The following is a 24,559-nucleotide window of genomic DNA, read 5'->3' on the forward strand; positions in this document are numbered from 1 at the left end:
CCTTTAACTTCGCCGGTGCCATACAATACGGTGGAATAGAAATGGCTGAGTGCCTAGCACCAAATCAATACCAAAGTCAATATCCATATCCTGCGGCATGCCCGACAGGTCTGCAGGAAACACATCCGGAAAATCCCTCACTATCGGAACTGAATCAAATAGTAGGAGTCTATGTACTAACATCTCTCACAAAGGCCAAATAAGAAAGGCAACCCTTCCCAACCATCCGCTGGTCCTTCAAAAATAAAATCACTATACAAGGAACATAATCCGTCAAACCTCGCCACTCAATCTGTGGTACCTCCGGCATAGCCAACGTCAGTGTCTTAGCGTGATAGTTCAGAATAGCACGACACGGAGACAACCAATCCATACCCAATATCACATCAAAATCAATTATACTAAGCAACAAAAGGTCCACTTGGGTCTCCAAACCCTTAATAGTCACCACACACGATCGATATAAGCGGTCCACAACAACAGTATCACCCACCGGAGTCGATACACGAACAAATAAAACAAGAGATTCACAGGACGTATCCAAATAATGAGCAAAATATGATGACACATATGTTACACCTCCTTTTTTACTACACCCCCGAAAGGGTGTATAAGGGAATTTTTCCAATTAAAGGACAATCGAAATGAGATTTATTGTTAAAAGATTCAGAGTTGCCACTTGGGAGATTTATAGTGTCCCAAGTCACCTGTTCCAATCCCGAATCGAGAAAAAGATTGACTCTGTTTAACAATCCGCGAACCAGAAATCCGGGTAAGGAATTCTGTTAACCCGAGAGAAGGTGTTAGGCACTCCCGAGTTCTGTGGTTCTAGCACGGTCGCTCAACTGTTATATTCGGCTTAATTATCTGATTTTAGATATTTTGGAACCTATGTGCATTTTTACTTTAACTGCTTTTATTCATTTTTAAAGAAAATTGCAACGTTATTAAAACACGTCTCGAACCTCGTCACATAAATGCACCCGTGGTTTTTGACACATTTTATCTAACGTTGTTGAGATTTGAATTTGGGTCACATAAATGCGCACCCGAGTTTAGGAAAGTAAATTATTAATACAACGCACCTAAAACAACTACGCATTTGCAACTTTGCGAGAGCCATGGAAATTCTACTAAATGGCATGCCTCGATTTCTAAGGACTAAAATATTAATTAAGCGAGGGCCACACATTTTAAGATTTTGCTTGGCTTGGTGCACCCCAAATTTAATAGTTTAATTAGTTAACACTAAATGTAGTTTAAAGATTCCATGTAAACTAACTAAAATAGCTTGTGTGAGGGAAAGCCCATTCATTACACAAAAGGGTTGAGCCAATGCAGGAGAACTGATGGTCCAGCGAAAGCAATGGCCCAGATCTTGTTCGAGGGACTTTCAGAATTGAGCCTCATAATTGGGCCCAAGTTCGAGGCCCTACAGCTGCTGAGCACCAAGCTCAACATTGACTCATTTCACTGCATGAGCAAGCTTGAAGTCGTAGAGAATTCAACAGGACAACAACGAGACCAATACATATGCACGTAGCTTTGGGACAAACTTGTCGATAGCCCATTACGTGACATCCAATAAGGATTTAACCTTGAAGTCAATTATGAGTTCCAATTTTAATAACCAATAGTAGGTAGCAGAATTTAACAGTTTCAACATCATACAGACACGGCTAATCACATTACTTTTGCACAGAAATTACATTAGCAGATAAATTACTAACCCAGACTCCTAAAAGGAAACTTCAAACAAACAACTAAAATTCAGAATAGTAATACGGAATACTGCATATGCAAATGCCTACTAGGAGTGTCCTTGAAAGTCCCTTTATACATATACCCCAATTCAAACCCATAAAATCCAAGTGATTGAGCCATAACTTGTTCCATGTTTCAAACCAAAACTAATTCTAGAACAAAGAGCTTAGCAAGTATTCTCAACACTAAGATAATTACAAATATAGTTATACTCTATTCAACCATAAACAGACTCGACCAAGCTATTCCTGGAATAAATAATACGCATCATGCATGAAATTAAAAAAGATAGAAGTGAGAGTTCAATAGCAACCATCATCCAATTTGTCCATATTTTAGATTTAAGCTTCAAACTACATTTAAATGGTGTCCATAGTGTTTGAGAATACCTGGAAAGCAAAATGGCAGAAAAAGGAAAAAGGTCAGTGATAGCAGGACAGTGACAACAGTAGCACTGGAACAGTAAACTCTCAGTAGTTCAAGATCGGTTTTAAAAAAACCAAAATCAGACCATCTTCAACCCAGATAAGTACTTGTGATCTCTTAGGAATTAAAGCTCAACAGGGAAGCTAAGAAAACTGGGAATCAGGACTCCTAACACAAATTCAGCTCAGAATCAGCTTTCAGAAACCAAATTAAACCAAACTCATCCCCATATGAATCAAAGATTGCTTCAGATATTCAAAAACCTCAAGAATTATGGAAAGAAATCCAATGGAGCAATAGTTTCTATGAAATCCTTAGCCATTTGTCTTTTCTAGATTTTCTGGTTTTTTTTTTCAAAATCTTAACTCTTGGAGTTTATGAAATAGTAAAATTATGCAGCTTCTATATTTCTGGATTTCTAGATCTCAAACTCCGCCTTGAAAGGCAAGAAAATCTGCCTTTATAGGCAAGACACTAGGGCAGCCTAAAGAAATCAGATTTTTCATTTTGACCCTTTTCATATTTTCCTTTTTGCTACTTAGTCCTTCATTTTCTGACTTGCTAACCAAGTAAGTATATTATGCACCTTCTGAGAAGCTTCTTAGGTGGTTATGGCAAGATTTCCCTAAGTATTTTACCCAAACCACCCTTAATTACCCCTGAAATTTCTCTTAAGTCTCAGATGGGTTATGGGTCAAGTTGACCCTGGGCTGACCCATTAGAATGAACCCCATTTTCTCTGGTCTTTGGTTTAATCATCAATCAAATCCAGTCCATTAAAGCCCAAACAAAAAAATTCAGACCAACAAAAAGGGGGACAAACTAAACGGACTTCAAGAATGAAAATAGAACAAAGGGAAAGAGATTTAAAATTCAACATGAGAATTGAAACAACAATCAGAAACTTAACACGTCTTAAATAACAACAAACATGGAAAAATGAGCAAAACAAACAAGCAAAGGAGAAAACTAGCACGGCACGTCATGAATATCAAATAACTAATGAAAGTAAAAGAAAACCTAAATTCAGAGCTTGAACTTTACCTAATTTCATCAGAAGAAAACTTATTGGAGAGGGGAAGAAGAAAGAGAATAGAACCAGATGGTAAGACAATGGGAATACACAAAAAAAGGTGAAGGAAACTTACCGACATAAACTAAAAAACCAGTGGAAACCAGGGATATGACCAAAATAATATTGATCCCTCATTCTTTGTCAAGAACAAAAGATCAATATTGGTTCCGCCAAGTCCGGACTTCAAAGCTCGAAGAGAAAACGGACCCCAAAATCATGCATGTGAACAGGCTTAACAAAACGATTTTGAACTTTAGGAGCCAAACCCGGATTCAATATTCGAAGAGCTTGAAGGTGATTCGAGAGTCAAGAGTTTGAGATTGGGGAAGAGGAGACTATGGGGATTCTGGGGTGTTAGTTTGGTGTGATTTGGGAAAGATTAGATTTTTGGTCTAGTTTTCAATTTAAGATTCAAGACGAACCAGTGGGATTCGAAGGATATAGGTTAGGGATTTGGAAAAAGGAGATGAAGGAGGTCTTGGGGTGTAAGTTTGGAGGCGGTTTGCGGTGGCGCCTCCACTGGCGGTGGAGGATTTGGGGGCAGCTAGCTAGGGTTAGAGGTTGAAGACAATAAGTATAGAGAGAGGGGGTTCTGAAGGGGGTTGGGCTATTTTCGGACAGCTTTATAGTCTAGGGGGCGCAGTTCTCGACCGTCCGATCAAGGAACATCGACGGCCATGATCAAGCTTAGCTAAACGGTGTCGTTTTGATCATGGGGGAGGGGGGATTAGGGCGGGTCCGGGCCAAAAAATTGGGCGGGTTTCAGGGCAAGAATGTTTGGGCCTGGGGTTTGCAGCCCAAGCCAGCCTCTTTATTTGTTTTCTTTTCCTTTCTTTCTTTTTTTCTCTTTTTTCTTTCAATTTTCTTTTAGCTTCCTTTTAAATCAAAATTAAAAATAATCCTAAATTAATCATTAATCAAATTATCCTATTACATTAATTAACTCTAAATAACATTTACCACAAATAATTAACAACCAAATTCAAAGAAAAACTACCAAAATTCGAAATTAAAAATTAAAAGTGCATAATAAACTATATTTTTGTATTTTTCGTTAATTAAATAAAATAAAATGCCACGAAAATCCACAAAAGTGCAAACACCGAAAGAAATTATTTTGTTTTGAATTTCTGGGAGTAATTAATATAGGGCAAAAATCACGTGCTCACAACATACGAAAAAGTGGAACCAGGATCAAATAGTACAGAGGCATCCCTGTGGCAAACTAAGACAATACTTGTGATCACGGCATCTGAAGCAATAACATTTGGTCTGGCTAGGAGTGCATAGAAACGGTCCTGAACGCCACCTGATCGACCTCCCCCTCTGGGGCGGCCCCTAGCTGATTGTCCTCCACCCCTAGCTAACTAAGTGGGTGGTGAAGTAACGGGTGTTAAAGTCGATGCTGACTCCTCTGCTGAGGCGGACTCCTATGACGACGAGCATAGTGCCTCCACATATGCACCAACTCTCCACACTCATAACAACCCCTAGTGCTGGTGACGGGGACTAAAGGGAACCCCTAGCACCGAGATGGCTAGTAGAAGAACCTGACATGGAGGAGCCCTGAACTGATGGAGCACAAGACAAACTCTAGGCTGGGAGGGCACTAAGTAATGAATGTCCCTGGTGAGAACCATGGCCCGATGATGCACCACGGTGAACTGGGCGAGCTGACTGAGCATGTCGAATGGACGACCTCTGCTGTGCTGAAACTCACCCCCATGTGGAGCACCACTGAATCCACCTTGACCACGAGGCCTCTTGGCCTCCCTCTCCTGACCATGAACTATCTTAATTTGTCGAGCAATGTCGACAACCTCATCAAAAGTGGCACCATACACCCTTTCTCTGGTCATAAGCAACCGAAGCTGAAACCCAAGGCCATCTATAAACCTCATGATCCTCTCTCAGTCTGTGAGAACCAACCAGACCATATGAAGAGCCCACTTGAAGAACCACATCTCATACTGTGTAACAGATATATCACTATGGCAAAGCCACTTGAACTGCCTGTGCAGTTCCTCTCTGCGAGACTCAAGTACGAACTTCTCCAAAAAGAGAATGGAGAATTGCTGCCAAGTAAGGGGCGCTGCGCTAACCGGCCTACGCCTCTCCTAAGTATCCCACCAACTAAGTGCAGCCCCAGAGAACTGGAAAGTAGTGAATGAGACCCTACTGGTCTCCAGAATACCTGTGGTCTGAAGCATCCTCTAACACTTGTCCAAGAAACCATGTGCATCCTCACCCTCAGCACCACTAAACGAGGGAGGCTGGAGTCTCCCAGACCTCTCCAATCTGCACTGCTCGTCCTCTGGCATAATAGGAGCTACATAGTCCTGAGCAGTTGCAACCGGCTAGTTGGAGGTGCCCCCGGTGTCTGAAGTCCCTGAACAACCCGCTCAGGTGTGCGAGCGGCGGGAGTCTGAGTGCCTCCCCCGGCCTGAGAAGTAGTCGCGGCTGTAGTAATTGAGACCGCCTGAGCCAGGCCAGTGCACACTGATAGAATCAGAGCTAGAGCCTCCTGAAGGCCTGAGATAACAATAGGCATAGACGGTGCCTAAGCTGGTCCTACTAGAGCATCCACAACTGGGACCTGATTATGAACTGGGGTAGCTGGTGGATCTGCAGGTGCTGCCCTAGCTGCTGTGCGGGCTATACCCCCGCCCCTACCACGGCCTAGACCGCGACCTCGGCCTCTCGAAACCCCAATTGGTGGTACTGGTGGTCGTCCGTCCTGACCGGTAGCACGTGTCCTCACCATCTGTGAGAGAATAGAATAACAGAAGTTTAGTTACCATAATCAACAGATTCGCACGACAAGAATGTGAAGTTTTCCTAAAGGTTCTGCAGCCTCTCGAAGATAAGTATAGACGTCTCCGTACCGATTCGCAAGGCTCTACTAAACCCGCTTATGACCCGTGAGACCTATGTAACCTAGGCTCTGATATCAACTTGTCATGACCCAAATATGCCTTGTTATGATGGCGCCTAACGTGGAGCTAGGCAACCTACTCTTTAACCAAAACAACCCGTTAATCCAAAATAAAGATTTCTTAAAGCTATTAATTAATAAAACTTTATAATATAAGTCTGAGTAACAAGGTGTGGAATGATAAGCCCAACATCGGGATGTCACAAATTATGAGCATATACTAAGAAACCGTCTGATAAAAACTAAAACTAATACAGTCTAGGAAAAACTACTAATAATAGTTAAAGGAAGATAGGAGGGAGAAGAGCAGGGCTGTGATCGCCATGCAACTACCTTGCTAACTCTACAAATCCGCGACGGATGAAAATCGACAATCACTAGCACGTCCAGCAACCCCTGGATCTGCACATAAGGTGTAGGGAGTAATGTGAGTACGCCAACTCAATAAGTAATAATGGTAAATAAAGACTGAGCAATAGAAAATACATAAAATGCTTTTCATTAAATCTCATTAAGTACAACATACTTTCTAATCAGTATATGAGTCAAATCATCTCGTTTAAAATCCAGTTTCGGTAAAAATCATTTGAAGATATTTTTCTACAGTTTCAACAGAGGTTTTATGCAATTTAGAATAAAAGTGATGAAAATCATAAACAGCCCCTCGGGAAAGCATGAATCATAAACCGCCCATCGGGCATAATATCACTCAGAATCAGCCCCTCGGGCAACCCTCACAATCATTCGTAAACAGCCCCTCGGGCATAACATGAATGAAAAACAGCCCCTCGGGCAAAACATCATATCACTCACTCAGGGTACTCACACTCACTGGGGGAGTACAGACTCCGGAGGGGCTCCTACAACCCAAGTGCAATAGCAAGCCACCTCGTGGCATAAATCACTTAGGCCCTCGACCTCTTATAATCATAGATTAATAGCATCATGTTGCGGCGTGCAGCTCGATCCCATAAAATCCTCACAACATAGGCCCTCTGCCTCACTCAACCAGAAACCTCTCAAGCCACTCGGGCTATCAGTAAAACATGGTGCTCATCCCAAAATACCAGTTTATGCATAAAAAACGGGATGATAAAGACTGAGTTATGAAATTAGTAAACATAGCATGACTGAGTATAGATTTTAGATCAAAACAGTGAGAGGATAATAGGAAAAGGCCCTTAAGGGTCTAAACAGCTTTGGCACGAGACTCAAATATGGCATTCAGCCCAAATTTATAGGTATTCTTTCTAAATCATAGAAATATCATATAGTTTCAGTCAAATACACAACTTAATAGTTGCTACGGGGCGCACCAAGTCACAATCCCCAACGGTACATGCCCACACGCTCGTCACCTAACATGTGCATCACCTCACAATAGTAAAACGATACAAAATTTGGGGTTTCATACCCTCAGGACTAGATTTACAATCATTACTCACCTCAAATCGGTCCAATCCCTACTCCGCGATGCCTTTGCCTCTGGAATCGGCCTCCAAACGTCCCGAATCTAACCTAAAGCAATATAATGTGATCAATATAGGCCAAGGGATCAATTCCTTATAAATAACTATCAATTTATAACAAAATCCCGAAATTCACCCAAACCCGGCCCCTGGGCTCACGTCTCAGAATTCGACAAAAATTACAAAACTAGAAACTCCTTTCACTCACGAGTCTATACATACCAATTTCATCAAAATCCGACATCAAATGGTCCCTCAAATCCCCAAATCAAACTCTCCAATTTCAAGCCCTAATCCCCTCAATTTCATCCCTAATTTCTTTTAATTACTTGTTTAAATAACTGAAAATCACCATAATCACGAGTATTTAGTTCAGGTAGCTTACCTCCACGAAAATCCCTTTGATTCCCTCTTCAAAACCCTCCAAAAACTTCAAAACGGGATGAAAAATGGCGAAGAATGGCCAAAATTCGCGAAGGGTTCCTTATATATTTTCTGCCCAAGCATCTCGCACCTGCGGCCCAGCTTCTCGCATCTGCGTGACCGCATTTGCGGTCCAAGTTCCGCACCTACGGTTTTCACTTAACTGCCCAGATCCCGCTTCTGTGGTCCTTTCCCCGGCACCTGCGGTCTCGTAGGTGCGCACCATCCACTGCACCTACGGTTCCTGCCTAGCCTTCCAAACCTCCGCATCTGCGGTTCCTTTCCCCTTTTGCGGCCGTCTCACCTGCGATCCCCACTCCGTAGGTGCGGTTATGACAGCTGAAGAAAATCTTCAGCATTTCCTCAAATCCCATCCTTGATCCGTCCATCACTCGAAATCAACCCGAGGCCCTCGGGACCTCTACCAAACATACCAACAAGTCATATATCAATATACAAACTTAGTCGAACCTATGGAACACTCAAAATAACATCAGAACACTCAAATACTCCCGGATTCAAGCCTAAGGATTGTCAAAATTTCAAATTCCACAAACGATGTCGAAACCTACTAAATCACCTCCGAATGACTTGAAATTTTTCACAGGCGTCACAAATGACATTACTGGCCTATTCCAATTTACGAAAATTCTATTCCGACCCCGATATCAAAATTTCCACTGCCTACCGAGAATCGCCAAATTTTTAATTTCGCTAATTCAAGCCAAAATCTACCACATACCTCCAAATTACATTTCGAACACGCTCCTAAGTCCAAAATCACCTAACGGAGCTAACCGAACCATCAGAATTCATATCCGAGATCATTTACACATAAGTCAACATCGGGTTGACTTTTCCAACTTAAGCTTCTAAATAAGATACTAAGTGTCTCATTCCACTCCAAAACCACTCCCGCCCCGAACCAACCAACATGATACGGTGAAATACAGTTGAGAAACACATAGGGAAGCAGAAATGGTGAAATGGGGCTATAATTCACGAAACGACCGGTTGGATCGTTATAATATCCTTCGGGATTATGTTAGGACTATGTAATGTTTTTGTTTAAGTAATATAAACTTCCTTTATGCTAAAAAAACATATATAACAATCAAAAAAATAATTTTATGCGCACAAAATTAGATGTTAAATTTAGAAAATTCAACAATATTATAGAATTATTACTAAGTAGTGTATATATTCTAACTCCTTAATTTCCTACATCATTTCTATTTTTTTTTTGTTGATTTGAAGAGAATCGCAAGTTGAAATTCTTTCGCAGGATGTTTTATTGCAAAACTTAATCTTTTAAAAAGAAAAGGGAAGAAGTTTACTAATGCTTTACGTTTAAACTTTAAACACCAACAAACAAAATCAAGTTACGCAGTAAAATGTAACTTTTAGGATTTTACAATTGTCGGATCTTTACCAATGCCTACCTTTTTAATTTTTTTTATTACAAGCAATAATGTACATAGAGGCAGAGCCAAAATTTAAATTTTATAAGTTTTTATAGCGAATCAAGTTAATTGTTAGTAATATATAATAATAATTGGGTTACCGATCAAATATTCATAAATATTAGTAAGTGATTTCATGGGCGAAAATTATTAGGTTTATGTAAACTCATATATTATAGTCTAGATCCGCCTCCAAATATACACAAAATTTCAGATAAATGATCTCGGCTTATTTTCGCAATTCTTTTTAGCAAAAATTGTGTTTCAGTATTACCTAAGGTTTCTTTCTATTATATCTTGTTTATTTTAATCTTGAGATTTTGGAATGTTCTTTCCTTTGCGCATTAATTAAAGTAAACTGTTTTTGATAACAAAATTATAGTTTCGAATTATTTTCCTCTTATTTGAGCAATTTCATGATATAGAGTCTGGTAATAATTTCTTCTTGATTTAATACCAACTCAAATTCAGATATCTTATTAAAATTGGTATGATAATGTATATGTCGTTATTTTATGGATTTATTAGGAAAAATAAATTTAATGAAGTGATTAAAAATATATATTTTAGAAGAATAGGACCAATTTCCGTAATCATAGATTTCAACAACATTATGCGCCGTTTACCTAATAAAGTCAAAAAATGAATCATTAGATATAATTATTTTCGTGTCCGTTTAGTGACTATCACCATAACTAATGTTTCCAAGTGTCTCACCCTCTTTGCCTAAAGTTTATAAAGTAGCCATCAAATTTCCCACGATTTGGTTTTAAAAATTGCATCATATCAATTGTGCCCAACCCCAATAAAAAACACCCCGGTGCATAAAGTATATCGCATCATGTAAAATTCGCAAAAGAGTTGCACTCCGAAAGGGTGCAACGAATGCAGTTTACCCTAATACAAGCATCAGGTGTATAAAGCATTTCACGTTCACGTAAGATCTGCAAAAAGGCTGCATCCTGAGAGGGTGTGATGTAGGAAGTCTACCCTAATGCAAGCGTCAGGAGTATAATACTTTTTGTATTCACATTAGATCCGCGAAAGGGCGGAACCCCGAGAGAGTGCGATTTAGAAAGTCTACCCTAATACAAGTGTTAAATATATAAAGCATTTCGTGTTTACATAAGATCCACGAAAGGGTGCGATATAGACAGTCTACCCTAATGCAAGCATCGGTTACTAACTCCACCGCTCAAACGCGTAATTTATATGTCACACTGAAATAACTTTATCCTATATCCAAGCCCAATACAAAAAAAGTAAAAATAAAAAGCACAACATTTATGTCAAATTGTCACATAATTTCACATTGCTTGCTAAAAGGAGGGACATTAAAGTAATTTCATAGAATGTTGCCTCTATAAAAATCACACTTCAACAAATTCCAAAGTACTATAAACTCAAGAAAAAATGTATCCAAAATTTCTTGTTTTGCTACTCACTAACTTCTACATTTTTTGCTTACTAGCCTTAGCCTCAGACCCTGACCCTATCCAAGATTTTTGCATACCTAACACAAGAAAATCAAGGTACAATTTTTTACCATGCAAAAATTCTAAGTTACTAACACCTGATGATTTTATATTTCCCGGCGTAAAATCGCCGGGAAATTTCTCCGATACCGGACTCGCGGCCGTGTCGGTGAGCCCTACAATATTTCCAGGACTTAACACGTTAGGAATGTCATTTGTACGTGCTGATTTGAATATTGGTGGTATAAATCCTCCTCATTTTCACCCTAGAGCTACAGAAATTGCATACATTTTACGTGGAAAAATTTATTCAGGTTTTATCGATTCGAATAATCGAGTTTTTTCGAAGGTAATTGAACAAGGAGATGTCATGGTTTTTCCTAGAGGATTAGTACATTTTCAGATGAACGTTGGAAAAATTCCAGCGACGATTTTCGGGTGTTTTAATAGTCAAAATCCAGGCAATATGAAAATTCCAGCAACTATTTTTGGTTCTGGAATTAATGATGAGCTTTTGGAGAAGGCTTTTGGATTAAGTCTTAAGCAAATTGCTATAATTAGAAGGAAGTTTTTTCCTAAAAAGGCAAGGTAAAGTGTGAAGGACTTTATTGGCCTTTATTGGAATTTAAAGAGAAAATTGTTTAAGCAGTTGGTTGAGCGATTATTTAGGTTAATTCTTCTTATAATTACTCGGGATCGCCATTGAGTATGGAATTTCTTGAGAAATGGTGGAAATGAAGGATAAATTTCCCTTTTTGTTATTTTTTGTAATTTGTTTTCGATTACCTTTTATTCTTTTTTGGCTTATGAATTATTTTTGTTTGTTATTGTCCTTAAAAAGAACTATAGTGAAATGATTTATGACACAATGTTTGTGTTAGTGTAATATAACTAGGCCTTTTATACAATATTCATACTATTGAATCATTTTTCTCTATTTCTCTGCATGTTATTCTTCGATTTCTAGTATTACCTGTTGTTAGTTGTTACCCTTGCTTTAATTGTCTTATTTCTTTGCTTTTTTACTGTTGTTACCGGTCTTGTTTTCATTAGTCTCAATGTGGCTTCTTCACTACTGCTTTTCTTTTTCAAAATTGTTGAGAAATGTTTTTCTTGAGCCGAGGATATTCCGGAAACAGCTTCTCTACCTTCACAAGGTAAGGTTTGTGTACACCAAAGGCGGATACACATGTTACGTTGAGAGGTCACTGACATTACAAATGTCTTCAAAAAATAGTCAGATATTAGCATAGGCCTCCTGTACCAATCTTTATGAGCAGTGATAAATTTATATTGAGTATCACGGTGTCCCGCAACAGCCAAATCCCGGATCCGCCTCTGGCATACACACTATTCTCCACCGACCTCACATTGTGGGAATACACTAGTTTTTTGTTGTTGTTCTCTTTTCTTGAAGCTCAAATACTTCTGTATGCAAGTCATTTTATGTCCTATAATCAACACTGCTTATTTTTTGAAGACATGCCACATCACCATTCACCATATAAAAGCATATTCATTCACTAACAAAAAATTTGCACTATAAGTGTAACATTACTATTGAAGGATAGCATTGGAGCAACGGTCAAGTTGTCTCCATGTGACCTATAGGTCACGGGTTCAAGCCATAGAATCAGACACTAATTGCTTGCATCAGGGTAGGCTGCCTATAATACATTCCTTTGGGGTGCGACCCTACCTCGAACCTTGCGTGAACGCAGAATACTTTGTGCATCGGGCTTCCCTTTAGTGTAATATAACTGCTATAACAAGTTATTGATTTACCTGAATTATTTATAAGACTTGTTATGAAATGCAATATATTGTTACACCATGTTTTTCCCCATATCCCATCAAAAGTAGGGAAACATATGAAAGGCAAAAGATGTTTAATATTCACTATCATTGATTACAAAGGAGCAAACAATGGTAATACAAAATATTCTCTAAGTCAAAACTTTGACATCAATATATGAAACTGAAACGAGCGATAAAAGCACAAGATATATAGGCAAATAAGACACTTCACGACGGGCAGGATGAAACCTCGCGCAACAATAAGAATGATCAGTCTACCCGGTTAAAAGCGCCTTGATGACTTTGACTCCCATTCCGTCAAGCATAGGGACCAAATGACCAGAACCTGGAATTTCATGATATTTGATCCACGGTAACTGCTGTGCGATATACCTTTGTAGTAAGACAGGTGAGAGCTTATCCTCGTCGCCTTGCCACAAGTGAACGGAACCTTCATTGTTAGGAAATGGGTTCTCAAGATCCATCGGGTCGAATTCCCATGTCCCGAAGCTAATCATCAAGTCTCGGTGGAGGGACTCGTATTCTCCTTGTTGTCTTATCTGTGCCTGAAGTGTCATCGGAGAATGAGTAACAGAAACAGTGCAATTTAAAGTAGTTTGATAAGCGCGCGAAAATGAAAACTCTACAAAACCACAAAGAGAAAGACCAGAACAAAACAAATTACAAAATTGCACACATGTTTGGCCATTAAGCCTAATCTCAAACAGTTGCTGCACTTGACAGCATAGTTATAGAAAACGAGAACCAAACATGAGAAAATGAGCAGAAACAAGCAACTAACCACTTGATTTTAATCTTCTATATACAACTTGAAAGTTCAAACAACAGTAGGCCATAATTAGAATAGACTATGATTTGAAATTGGCTAAAGCTCAATGACTTTGGTATGATTATGTAATAATCCTTCACCATTACTACCAAGCTAATGAAATGGCATCCCAATAATGTTACCAGCCAAAATGGTGTTGTCTGTTGCATATTTCCCTTCTGCAGAGAGTCACCCTAAGGCCCGTTATCCTATACATCATATCTTCTTAATTCAGGATCCTATGCACATTGACTAATTCACTGGGTACCTGCTACTTCCCATCAACGCACGCATCAGCAGATGAGAAGAAATCACTTAGTTTTTTTGTATCACTGATGGAATTTGAACCCTGGTCTCCCAAGATTTTTATTCACTTTTCCATACACAACAAGCTTATTAGGCCTCATTTCTTGTTGAAGGTCTCGACACTTAATAGCGAAACTTGGAGGTTTCAACAAATGCGGTTCCTCACCGAAACCCTACCTAGACATATATTCAATTAATAATCAAATCATACTGACCTAAATTAGCTATAATGCTTTATTTCGAAGGGGGTAGTCTAGTGGTCGAAGAACTGGAGTAACGTATCCTAGAAGACGCAACACTAATTCTTTTTTTTCCTATTTAGTCTAAGTATTGGTGGTTAGAGTTACTCAATACATTTACCGAAGAAAAATAACAAGTACCCGTAGATTAATCAAGGTGCACAATCTGGTCAGCACACCATTGTCATTAAAAAGAAAAGAAAGTTTAACCGTTATGCCTTACTATGTCTATTTCTTAAATGCCGATCAATCCTTATAAAGTATTACGATTAACCTCAATGTACTTTTACATATCAATGCTCCACTTTCGATGCTCGGATACAAAAATTTATTCTTCACGAACCTAAGCTGCAATTAGAGTTGTAGATTAGTCAACTTGTGTGGGAACAAATCTTGATTCAACTTCTATAATCACGAACCTGTTACATTTTGGATGCAAATTTATTATGTAAACTTCAATTGCAATAATCACAAACAGGAGGTTCTTATTCTTTAAGACATGAGAATTTACCTTTGGCTAGACATATGAAATCCTATAATCTAGGTAATGGTTGACCTCACAATTCATTGAGTTTTCCTTCAAACCTGTTCATTATGTAAAACATTTTTGGATAATGCTTAACCTGTCTAAATACTTCTAGTACTCTTCGCCTTTTGCAGAATTAGACGAAAAATCAAAATAAGCAGATAGTTATAGTGGTCGATAACTATTACAGTTGATTCCAGAATTTCATTTTGGATAGATGAAAATAGGAGAAATTAATAATCTCATGCGCACACTGAGCTCGAGCTTGAGATCGGTAAATATTTCGTTAGCCAAGTTTGAGCTGGTTTCCAAACTCAACTAATATACAATCCAGGCTCAAGCTCAACTCGAATAATTGCCAAGCCCAAACTTATAAATCTAGCTGCAATACTGTCCTTTCTAACATATTCTCTTCTCTGTTCAAGCCCCAAGACTTTAAACCTATAGGTACTAGTGACAACTGTTTACACTCTGCAAGTAATAAGCACAAACAAATTCTGTTCAAAAGAAAGAGGTAGGCCTCTTTTTGGCACACTTACACCAGCATGGATCTAACAACGTCCAATATGGGGATAGCTATTTTTTCATTTTTGGTAAATTAACATTTTCCATCGATGCGCAGCATGTCAGTGTTAGCTATACAAAGGTAGACTGTACAAGGATGCTTTACGACTCCCAAAAATCTAGCCAACTACCCATAGTCCCGGTCCATCATTTGATTGGAACTTCTTGTTTGATCCATCTATTTACATTTATATATACCATTTAGACCATGAAAAAGGAATCATTATTGACATGCACAACATGACTCCGAAAAGGTTAGATCGAGAAGTTGAAACCTTGGTACCTAGTCATTTAAAGAAAATTATCACAGCATCAGAACATTTTGAACTGTCATTTCATGCCCTAGGTTTGGAATTCTGTAAATGCAAGTCGTCTACCCTAGAAATGAAGATGATAAAGATGAATATAAAGATCCTTATATGATTGGAAAACTGGTAGCACAAGTGCAATTGATCACCTGGTCAAATGATATTTTTTCGCAAAAATTAAACTAGGCCATCCATACTTGCATCATTACAACAAATGGATACGAAAGGACAGAGCTCTTACACGATAATCCTGGGACTCCTGGTTCGAATGACGCTTGGAAATTAGCTCTAAGTCTTGTGAAGAGAAAACGGCAGGGTTGCGACCTGCAGCACTGCATGCAGGAAAGAACTTCTGACTGTTCCACCAATAGGTAAGCCACGGAAAGTAATGAGCAATGCGAAGTGTCCATTGGTCTTGAGGAAGCCGAAGGTTGAATGCTTCTTGGGATAAATTTGCAGGGAACCTAGGCCACCAATAGTTGACGACTGGTGCAATAAGAGCTGCACCTGCCAATCTGTTACAGGAAATGGATGTGATTCTTGAATCTTGATATTTATTTCAAATTACTTAAATGAAACCAAAAAAATTTATACAAGAAAAATTTCAAGCTTCTCTATTACAACAACTAATGAATCTACACAAATTCCTTATGACGTCTAACTCTCTCCTAATGTACATAAATGAAAATGCGATTACCTGTGAGGAATGTATCTGAGACAGGTCCATACAGCTTGTCCCCCCATTGAATATCCCATAACATAGAATTTGGATCCTAGACCTAATTGATCGGCAAGCTCCTGTACATCAAACGCCAAGCTCTTGACTGTTCGTTTTGGATTAGGATCACTTTCTCCATAACCAGGTCTGTCAAAGGAAACAATATATACTCCTAAACTTTCGATAACATCCTGCAAAAGAAGAAAAAATCTTGTTCAGAATACAGAGTTGGTCTGTATAAGAATACGAGCAAAAGGATCAAGTGACACTTTACTTGAGAGAGGGTGCCGGCAATTGGAACATCATGTCGGCAACCATCGTACCCATGGATATACACAATCTTATACTTTGCATTCTCTTTAGGTACACCAATCTCCTTGTAAGCCAAGTGTCTTCCATCACTAAGTTTGATTCTAGGTGCAGTGACGGGAGGACCATCGGGGGATCCACAGGTCTTCGGTGGAGGTGGCCGTGTTGCCTGATAAGCCCACGCCAAGAACCCCATGAAAAGAACCAGAAGAATTTTCCCAAACATCCCTGAAATGTTCTCATTTGAGTTGCAAGATAATCCCAAAAATCAAATAACTTTGAAGAACAAAACAACAGAGCAATCTCATTCCAGCATCTAATAATAATAACTAAAGAATGGAGATTGTGTAGAGAAACATTTGCACACTCAAGCAACCTAAATCAAGTTAAACCGAAATTTCCGCTTCTAAGAGAAGACAAATTGGTTCTATTTACAGTTTAAACTTGTATAAACAAAATGATATAACCAATTCCAAGATTGATGAAGAGCATCTCATTTAATACAAGTCGAACAAAAAAAAGGAAATTTTGTAATAGAAGCATTTGTAAACTCAAGCAACTTAAGGCAAGTTAAACATTTTTTTTGCAAATCTAACTAAAAACCAATTTAAAGAGAACTTGTATAACTAATAAGTAAGATATATCCAATTCCAAATATTGATTTAAGTTATATACACTGACAATGTAAAGATCTTTTTAAACCATCAGTAAATTTTAACATTGTGATAGCAGGTTAATTACCGTTTTTACCAAGATATCAATTAATGCATATCAAGAAATTTCGACCTGATTGTGTAAATAGTTTTTATACCAACCAAGACTCACCGAAAGGACTTACTATCTATAGTAATAGGTGTGTATGTGAGAGCAAATCAAAATCAAAACTTTCACACTAAATGTAATAAAGTTATCAACTTTACATAATTAAGATTCAATTCATCACTATATCGTTTACAGTGTAAAGATCTTTCTACACTATCAGTAATTTAACCTATCATAGCATGCTAGTTACCATTTTTACCAAGATACCAATATCAAGATAACACGTAATTACTTGACAAATGACCTGATTGTGTAAATATTTTTTACATCGTTAGCGCATAGGCAAGTGCATGCCCCAATAAACTCATTCAGAAGTGAGAGAAAATCAAAATCAAAATCAAAACTTTCCACCAAATGTAACAAAGTTATCAACTTTACATAATAAAGATTCAGTTTTTCATCACTATATATTCTAACATATGATAAAACTGAAAATTCTACCCCAAAAGAGAGAAACTCAAAATCAAAATCAAAATCAGAACTTTCTCCACCAAATATAACAGATTTATGAACTTTACATAATCAAGATTCAGTTTTTCATCACTATATATTCTACATATGATACATTTGAAAATTCATATTACCAAAAAAAAAAAGAGGAAAAAGAAAAATGAAAACCCACCTGAAGAAAAAGGAAAAGAAGTTTTTTGTTTAGCTTTACGAGTGTGAGCTCTGGCTGAAGCTGCTGAAATTTTCCTTGTAACCCCAGCTGCCATTTTTTCTGTTTTTTTTTTTCCTAGTAAATTCTTGATTTTGAATTTATTAGCTCTGTATTGTTGTATAAGTGTAGATTTATTCACAGATTTAAACTCAATTCAGTTACAAACGAAGACAGAGAGATCTGAGTCTGAGCTCTCTGATCTAATAATAGTTACACCTTTTGAACATATGATGTATCGATGGTAAGGACAACTTTTGACCCAAGCATCTTTTATTTTTCTTTTTTTATTTCTTTCCTTTTTTTATATTTTTTGGTAAATGGAAATTCCTATTTACATTTACACCTACTATGTGGAAAATTCTTACCATAGTCTGATAGCAATAGATTATAAGATTTGATGCTTGTTTTTTTTTGGTTGCTAATTAAGTAAGATTTTTTTGTATGTATAAAAGCTTTTATTATTACTCCTTCCATATTATATTAAGGCAAATGAATATAATATGGAAGGCAAATGAAGCCATTGCCTTAGGCCCCCAATTTTAAGTATTATGTGTCACATATATTTTATGTAATTGCTATTAATAAAATATTTTAAAAGTTTTAATTAAATTTATACAGCTGAGTGATAAATAAGGATAAATTTTTCTCTCATTCAATTAAATGATGAATGCTATCAAATCTATTTTTTTTTTATGTTTCTAATTATTTCACTTTCTAATTTTAACTCAATTTCTCTAAGTTGGCTATTTCTTTTCACCATAGTATATTGATTCATCCATTAGAAAGCAATTATTTTGTGTTTATCTTTTTAAGAGAAATCCCCAAATGCAATGGGGCGCAAGGTTCCAAAGACAGATTATCGACGTGTCCCTCTACCTTCTTCCACTTAATTAATGCCACATTTTCATTTAAAATAGAGTTCCAACAGCGACGTGCACCTAATTCACACATCACGCGTTGTACAATTACCACTAGGCCAAAGTCCTTGGAGTTTGCTTTGTATCTCATTATTATATAAATTTTACAAAAGAAATTTAAGGGCCTTTTAATATGTTTTGGATTTAGGCCACAAAATCCGTTGAGTCATCCCTACATACGATTTGAAACTCGACGAATATTAGGATCATTCCTTTACCCTTCTTCACTTAAATACCATTATTTTGTTTGCTGGAAGGTTCAAACTCGTGGCATGCCTGATGCCCTTAATCCATATATCTGGTTTTACCACTAGACCAGAGCCTAGAGGCTAGGCGGCGTGATTATAGTACTCATATTGTGCCTAACACGCAATTCATATTGCGTTGGAATCTATTTCATGACACGAGCATGGAGGATCCATGGGAGTGGACGTCAAGATAAGCAGAGGCAGGGCTAGCCTATTAGGTACATGTTCGACTGAACATAGTTACTTAGCTTAAACATTGTATTTATATTAAAAAATATATTAATTATGTATAAATATCTATTGCGAACCCAATAACCAAGATGAGCTACTAGTTCTGTGGCTAATTCATAACCATAAAATTCAAATTCTGGCTTCGCCTCTAAAGACAGGGGCTCGGCATAACATCCTGAGACTTCAGTCTTATGTCCTCCACAAAGGCTTGGAATGGTTCCACCCTTAAATCCCCTCTACCATCTTTAATGAAACTCAAGTGGTTCTAACAATTTCTTGATAACAATTAGAAAACAAAAACTTCTATACCATATGAATTTGGCTTTAAATTAAGGAGCAAAAACACCAAGTTCTCACACAATAGACCACAAAATAGTCTCTAAATGCCAATTCTGTTATTAAAAACTATGACAAGCCGTATGGAATATACTCAAAGTACAAGCTAGGTAGCGAAAATGATAAGCATGATATAACATGTCAAAAGATCTAGTGTATGTAACTCTTAAGAAACATTTTTATCGCCATGTAAAAGAGCGTTGACGATCTTGTCTGCCATGCCATCAACCACCGGAAACATGTGACCAGCACCAGGAATTTCATGATATTGAATCCATGGTTGTCGTTGTGCAATATATCGTTGTAGAGTTACAGGTACGAGCTTATCCTCGTCCCCTTGCCATAAGTGAACTGAACCTTCATTGTTAGGAAATGGATTTTCCAAATCCACAGGGTCGAACTCCCATGTCCCGAAGCCAATCATTAAGTCACGGTGTAGTGACTCGTGTTGTCCCTGTTGTCTCACCTGAGCCTGAGATACCATGGAGTTCAGAATAATAGTCAGGTACTAATAAGATAAGAATATCAAAGCTATGCAATACACAAAAAGACACTAACAAACAGCAGCATTCTCGCGGATCCATGAGTTGTCGAATTTTGATTGGAATGAGGGTCTGTAATTGCATATATAAGTGGAGAAAGCTCTACTTCCTCATTTGACCAACAACAAAAGAAGCAGTATGTTAATGTGTTAAAGATGTGGAACAGTGTCCACGGGAATGCTCGCGTTTGAACCATTTTAGAGAGCCTAGCTAATAAGAGGTCCTCTGTATTCAGAGATGTTATTAGCGATGTGAGTGTTACACCGAGTTAGCATGAAATTGACTGACTAAAACACTTGTTCAACGGGAAGAACTCAATGACCGAGCCAAATGTTATCCAATACAATTGGATGATCAGTGATAGTCTAATCTCATGCAAATAGAGACATTAAGTAAAAGCGCAATGGAGTTTGATATTGATCAAAACAACCTTTACGTGTGCACTTGTAGTATGTTAGACTGCTATATATCCTGTTTATTCTCCGCTCAAGTCTGCAATTTTTAGCCTAACTGTTGCTATTCGCTAGATTCATACAGCAGATTAATTATCAGAAGCCGAAAGATATCACACTGAGTTACTTTTCTTTCCTTAAGCCTGTTAGACACTATATATGATCGCATCATAAGTAAAAATGCCCAGCAGTTTGACTGATACATGCATTGCTTAGAGTTAATACTGTGCAAAAGTTGCCCTATTTCTTCTAATGAATTAGATAGATGCACCTCAGCAATAAAAATGCCCCGTTTTCACTCTTCAGATGAACAAATCGTCTCCCTTTATCCGGAGTAAACTACTACCACTCGTGTGTGCACGTCTAGCCAAGACCTTATTGCTAAGCTAAAACTTTATCACTGTTAGGTTATCTTACTCTACTAACCTCAAACTTTTGGCTTGTAAGGATAAACAAACTTGATATCTCCAAAAAACAAATTAAATGTATGCCACATATTGAAGTTCTTCCAATATCGCTATAAGTAGAGACAAATATTCTCTTCCAACTGAAATTATTCGTGTCAAAATGTGGTTTGTTGTAGCCGTTAATCACATGATGTTTAGTGATATTCGAAGGCACAGTAAATCTGTAGAAAAATTAGAAGAGCAACTTACATAAAGGTCTTTTCTGGCACGATACGCGGGCATTAATTCTAAGTCTTGGGAAGAAAGAGCGCCAGGGTTGTAAGAAGCAGCACTACAAGCTGGAAAAAATTTCTGGGTGTTCCACCAGTTGGTAAGCCATGGAAGGTAGTGAGCGACACGAAGATTCCATCTATCCTGAGGAAGCTGATGGCCGAATGCTTCGTTGGATAAGTTCGCGGGGAAATTAGGCCACCAGTAGTTGGTTACTGGTGCTAGAAGAGCCGCTCCTGCCAATCTGTTACATTTCACACGAGTAAAGCTTATAAGATGGATGAAACCGATCTATATTAAAACATTTACTAAATATGTATAAACATTCAATTCAGAACCCAGTTACTAACACCTTATATCGCTATTCTAATTCAATTTAGAACCCATAAAGTTCAAATCCTGGCTCCGCCTCTACGCTTTCCTATATGGCCGATTCTCTGGCTAGTATATAAAGGAATAGTATAAGTACCTGTGAGGAATATATTTGAGCAATGTCCAAACAGCTTGTCCGCCCATGGAAAAACCAACGACATAGAATTTGGATCCAAGTCCTAATTGATCAGCAAGTTCTTGTACATCAAAAGCCAAGCTTTTCACTGTTCGTTTCGGATTAGGATCACTTTCTCCATAACCAGGTCTATCAATGGAAACAATGTACACTCCCAAGCTTTCAGTAACCTCCTGCCAAAAAACACGTTTCGATACCACAAGTATAAGACCTTAGAAGGGTATAAGCAACAGAAATGACGACAACAATGTACAACTGCAGGGTGAACGGATGAGAGTTACCTTAGAGAGGCCGGTTGCAACAACAGCATCATGTCTATTCGAATCATACCCGTGAATGAACACAATCTTATGCTTTGCTTGATCTCTAGGTACGCCATGCTCCTTGTACGCCAAGTGCCGCCCGTCACTTAGTTTTATTCTAGGTGATGTGATAGGAGGGCCATCAGGGGTGCCACAAATCTTTGGAGGAGGAGGCTGCATTGCCTTATAAGCATATGCCAAGAACCCCACAAAGAGAACCACTAGCATTTTCCCAAACATCCCTGAAAATTTTCCCATTTTTTGCTATCAATAGAATCTTAAAACCAAGAAAACAAGAACAATCTCTTCTTTCCAAGGGTCAAAATCACAACAAAAACAAAAAATGCTCGGTGATTTCTTCCTATTGGGACTTGAACCTATGACTTAAAGCAATTTTTGAACTCCTTCGCCACCACAATTGAATCTTCCTTTATATCAAGGGGATTCAACAGTTTATATATAACTAAGAAAAGTTCCATTTTTACAATACAATATAATTTTTCGGAAAACGGGATTCAATTGAACCCCCTTACCTGAATCTCGCTATGCCGCTACCCTGAGAGGCGCGCAAGCTTGCCTAGACACCTCTTTTATAAAAAAAACAAGAAAAAAGCTAGCTTGCAGGCACATCTTTAGCAACTCAAACAAATTTCAACCAACTTTTTCAAACTCTACATTTCAAGGTATGCAAAATTTACCCAGCAAATTCCCATAAAAAGAAAAAAGTCATTTACCATTGATACATCTTTTCTGACCATCTTGTCTATTAGATTATAACCTTCCTGAGTTCTTAGTCTCAAGCAGAGGCGGATAGAGCCTTTGTTTAAAGGGTCAATTGAACCCTGTATTTTTGACACGGATATATATGTGAAAAACTACTATAAATTCAATAAATACACATTTTCTGCGCCTCAAAAACTGCTTCTGCGTATACTCAAAAAGTTTTTTTTCCTTCTAAAGCTTGGCCAAAATTCTAAGTAAATGGCATTGTAATAACAAAAATGAAAGGCAGGCTAATCAAGATATCTCCAACAACAACAACAAACCCAATGAATTCCCACAAGTAGGTCTGGGACGCCTTACCCCTACCCTGGGAGCAGGGACAGAGCTAGAGGGTGAGTTACAGGTTCGGCCGAACCAGTAACTTTGGTTCAAACCCGGTATTTATTAGATGAAATTCATTAAACATGTACAAATTAGTAATTTAGAATTCAGTAACTTAAAAATAATTAGAATTCCGAATCCATAAACTTTAAATCCTGGCTCCGTCTCTGCCTGGAAGTAGAGAAAGATTGTTTCCGATATACCCTCCACAAATTCTCCCAAAAAAAGGAGCTAGTAAAAGATTTAGCACCTGAAGGAAGAGGAATGGAACTCTTTTGCTTAGGCTTTCTAGTATGAGACCTGGCTGATGCTGCTGAAATTTTTCTGCTCATTTTTGCTGCCATTTTTCTTACCCAAACTTCCTCATATGAATTCAAAGCACAATTTTATAAATTATTAAAAGGTCTAGATTTGGTGAAGTTTGACCAATAGGCATTGTCAGTACTATTTCTTGATGTTATCAACTAATCATTGTTTGTTTTATAGCAGTATTTATGTTTGCTTCGCATGCAAATATTTGTAAATTAATGTGGTACACAATTTGGTGCATTATTTTAATTAAAATAGAGAATTTGAAGTCTTAAAAATTGGTTTGAAGAGTATTTCAAGTGAATAATGGTTTACTTATTAAAAAAAATCGTGAAGTTCATGTTCGAAACATAATTCAAATATTTTTATTGGTCAAGCTTCTACGATCAGCTTATTTTTTTAAAAAAGAAAATTCTCAAAAGTACTTTTAAAAAAATATTTTTTGTGAAAAGTAATTTTTATTTGATTAATTAATTTAACAATATTTTGATCAACATTTAGTGGTTGATCAAGTTTTTAAAAAGTGATTATAAGTGTATTTTTCTTAAAATGTTTTTTCACATCTCAAAAACTACTTCTGCTTAGAAACTAACATTGTATAGGCGTTGTAAAAATAATAGCCGAAATATGTATAAAATTTATAATTTTTTTGTGTATATATACATTCTGTATATTATATACAAAAATTATATAAATTTTATACACTTTTTCGGCTACCAGATATAAATAGTTTCTGACGCGAGCTAAAAGTGATAATACCCCTTCTGCTTCTATTCAAAAGTATTTATTTTTCCTCTAAAAGTTTGGTCAAACTTTTTTAAAAA

General features: G+C 37.6%; 3 protein-coding genes across 5 annotated transcripts; 1 reads left to right on the forward strand and 2 right to left on the reverse strand.

The window, feature by feature from the left end:
• The first annotated feature begins 10,958 nt into the window (after window positions 1–10,958).
• Window positions 10,959–11,983, forward strand: LOC104219834 (germin-like protein subfamily 3 member 2). The gene has a single exon (XM_009770582.2). It carries the CDS (start codon window positions 10,969–10,971, stop codon window positions 11,620–11,622), a length of 654 nt encoding a protein of 217 aa, XP_009768884.1. The 5' UTR covers window positions 10,959–10,968; the 3' UTR covers window positions 11,623–11,983.
• A 919-nt stretch (window positions 11,984–12,902) lies between these two features.
• On the reverse strand, window positions 12,903–18,352 carry LOC138868071 (uncharacterized). The gene is made up of 5 exons (XM_009770579.2): window positions 18,071–18,352; window positions 16,592–16,854; window positions 16,297–16,508; window positions 15,841–16,114; window positions 12,903–13,393 (listed from the first exon to the last, which is right to left on the reverse strand). Exons 1-5 carry the CDS (start codon window positions 18,162–18,164, stop codon window positions 13,103–13,105), a joined length of 1,134 nt encoding a protein of 377 aa, XP_009768881.1. The 5' UTR covers window positions 18,165–18,352; the 3' UTR covers window positions 12,903–13,102.
• Window positions 18,353–19,878: 1,526 nt separating this feature from the next.
• On the reverse strand, window positions 19,879–23,892 carry LOC104219833 (uncharacterized). Of its 3 annotated transcripts, none has more exons than XM_009770577.2 (5): window positions 23,677–23,892; window positions 22,302–22,564; window positions 21,982–22,193; window positions 21,492–21,756; window positions 19,879–20,313 (listed from the first exon to the last, which is right to left on the reverse strand). In XM_009770577.2, the coding sequence occupies exons 1-5, from the start codon at window positions 23,768–23,770 to the stop codon at window positions 20,008–20,010; spliced, it is 1,140 nt and encodes a 379-aa protein (XP_009768879.1). In that variant the 5' UTR covers window positions 23,771–23,892; the 3' UTR covers window positions 19,879–20,007. The 3 variants fall into 3 exon arrangements, with proteins under 3 accessions (XP_009768879.1, XP_009768880.1, XP_009768883.1); XM_009770578.2 differs by having other exon boundaries at window positions 21,982–22,190; window positions 23,677–23,853; XM_009770581.2 differs by lacking the exon at window positions 23,677–23,892 and adding an exon at window positions 23,057–23,144.
• Window positions 23,893–24,559: the final 667 nt, after the last annotated feature.

The sequence above is a fragment of the Nicotiana sylvestris genome, chromosome 7 (genome assembly GCF_000393655.2).
Source record: "Nicotiana sylvestris chromosome 7, ASM39365v2, whole genome shotgun sequence".
NCBI classification, from domain to species: Eukaryota; Viridiplantae; Streptophyta; class Magnoliopsida; order Solanales; family Solanaceae; genus Nicotiana; species Nicotiana sylvestris.

Coding starts and splice junctions, on each gene's coding strand:
- LOC104219834 (XM_009770582.2), top strand. CDS start 10,969: ATGTATCCAAAATTTCTTGTTTTGCTACTCACTAACTTCTACATTTTT.
- LOC138868071 (XM_009770579.2), bottom strand. CDS start 18,164: ATGGCAGCTGGGGTTACAAGGAAAATTTCAGCAGCTTCAGCCAGAGCT. Junction 16,855..18,070: donor TTCTTTTCCTTTTTCTTCAG/GTGGGTTTTCAT, acceptor AGAACATTTCAG/GGATGTTTGGGAAAATTCTT. Junction 16,509..16,591: donor TTGCCGGCACCCTCTCTCAA/GTAAAGTGTCAC, acceptor CTTCTTTTGCAG/GATGTTATCGAAAGTTTAGG.
- LOC104219833 (XM_009770577.2), bottom strand. CDS start 23,770: ATGGCAGCAAAAATGAGCAGAAAAATTTCAGCAGCATCAGCCAGGTCT. Junction 21,757..21,981: donor CTCAAATATATTCCTCACAG/GTACTTATACTA, acceptor GAAATGTAACAG/ATTGGCAGGAGCGGCTCTTC. Junction 20,314..21,491: donor GTGCCAGAAAAGACCTTTAT/GTAAGTTGCTCT, acceptor ATGGTATCTCAG/GCTCAGGTGAGACAACAGGG.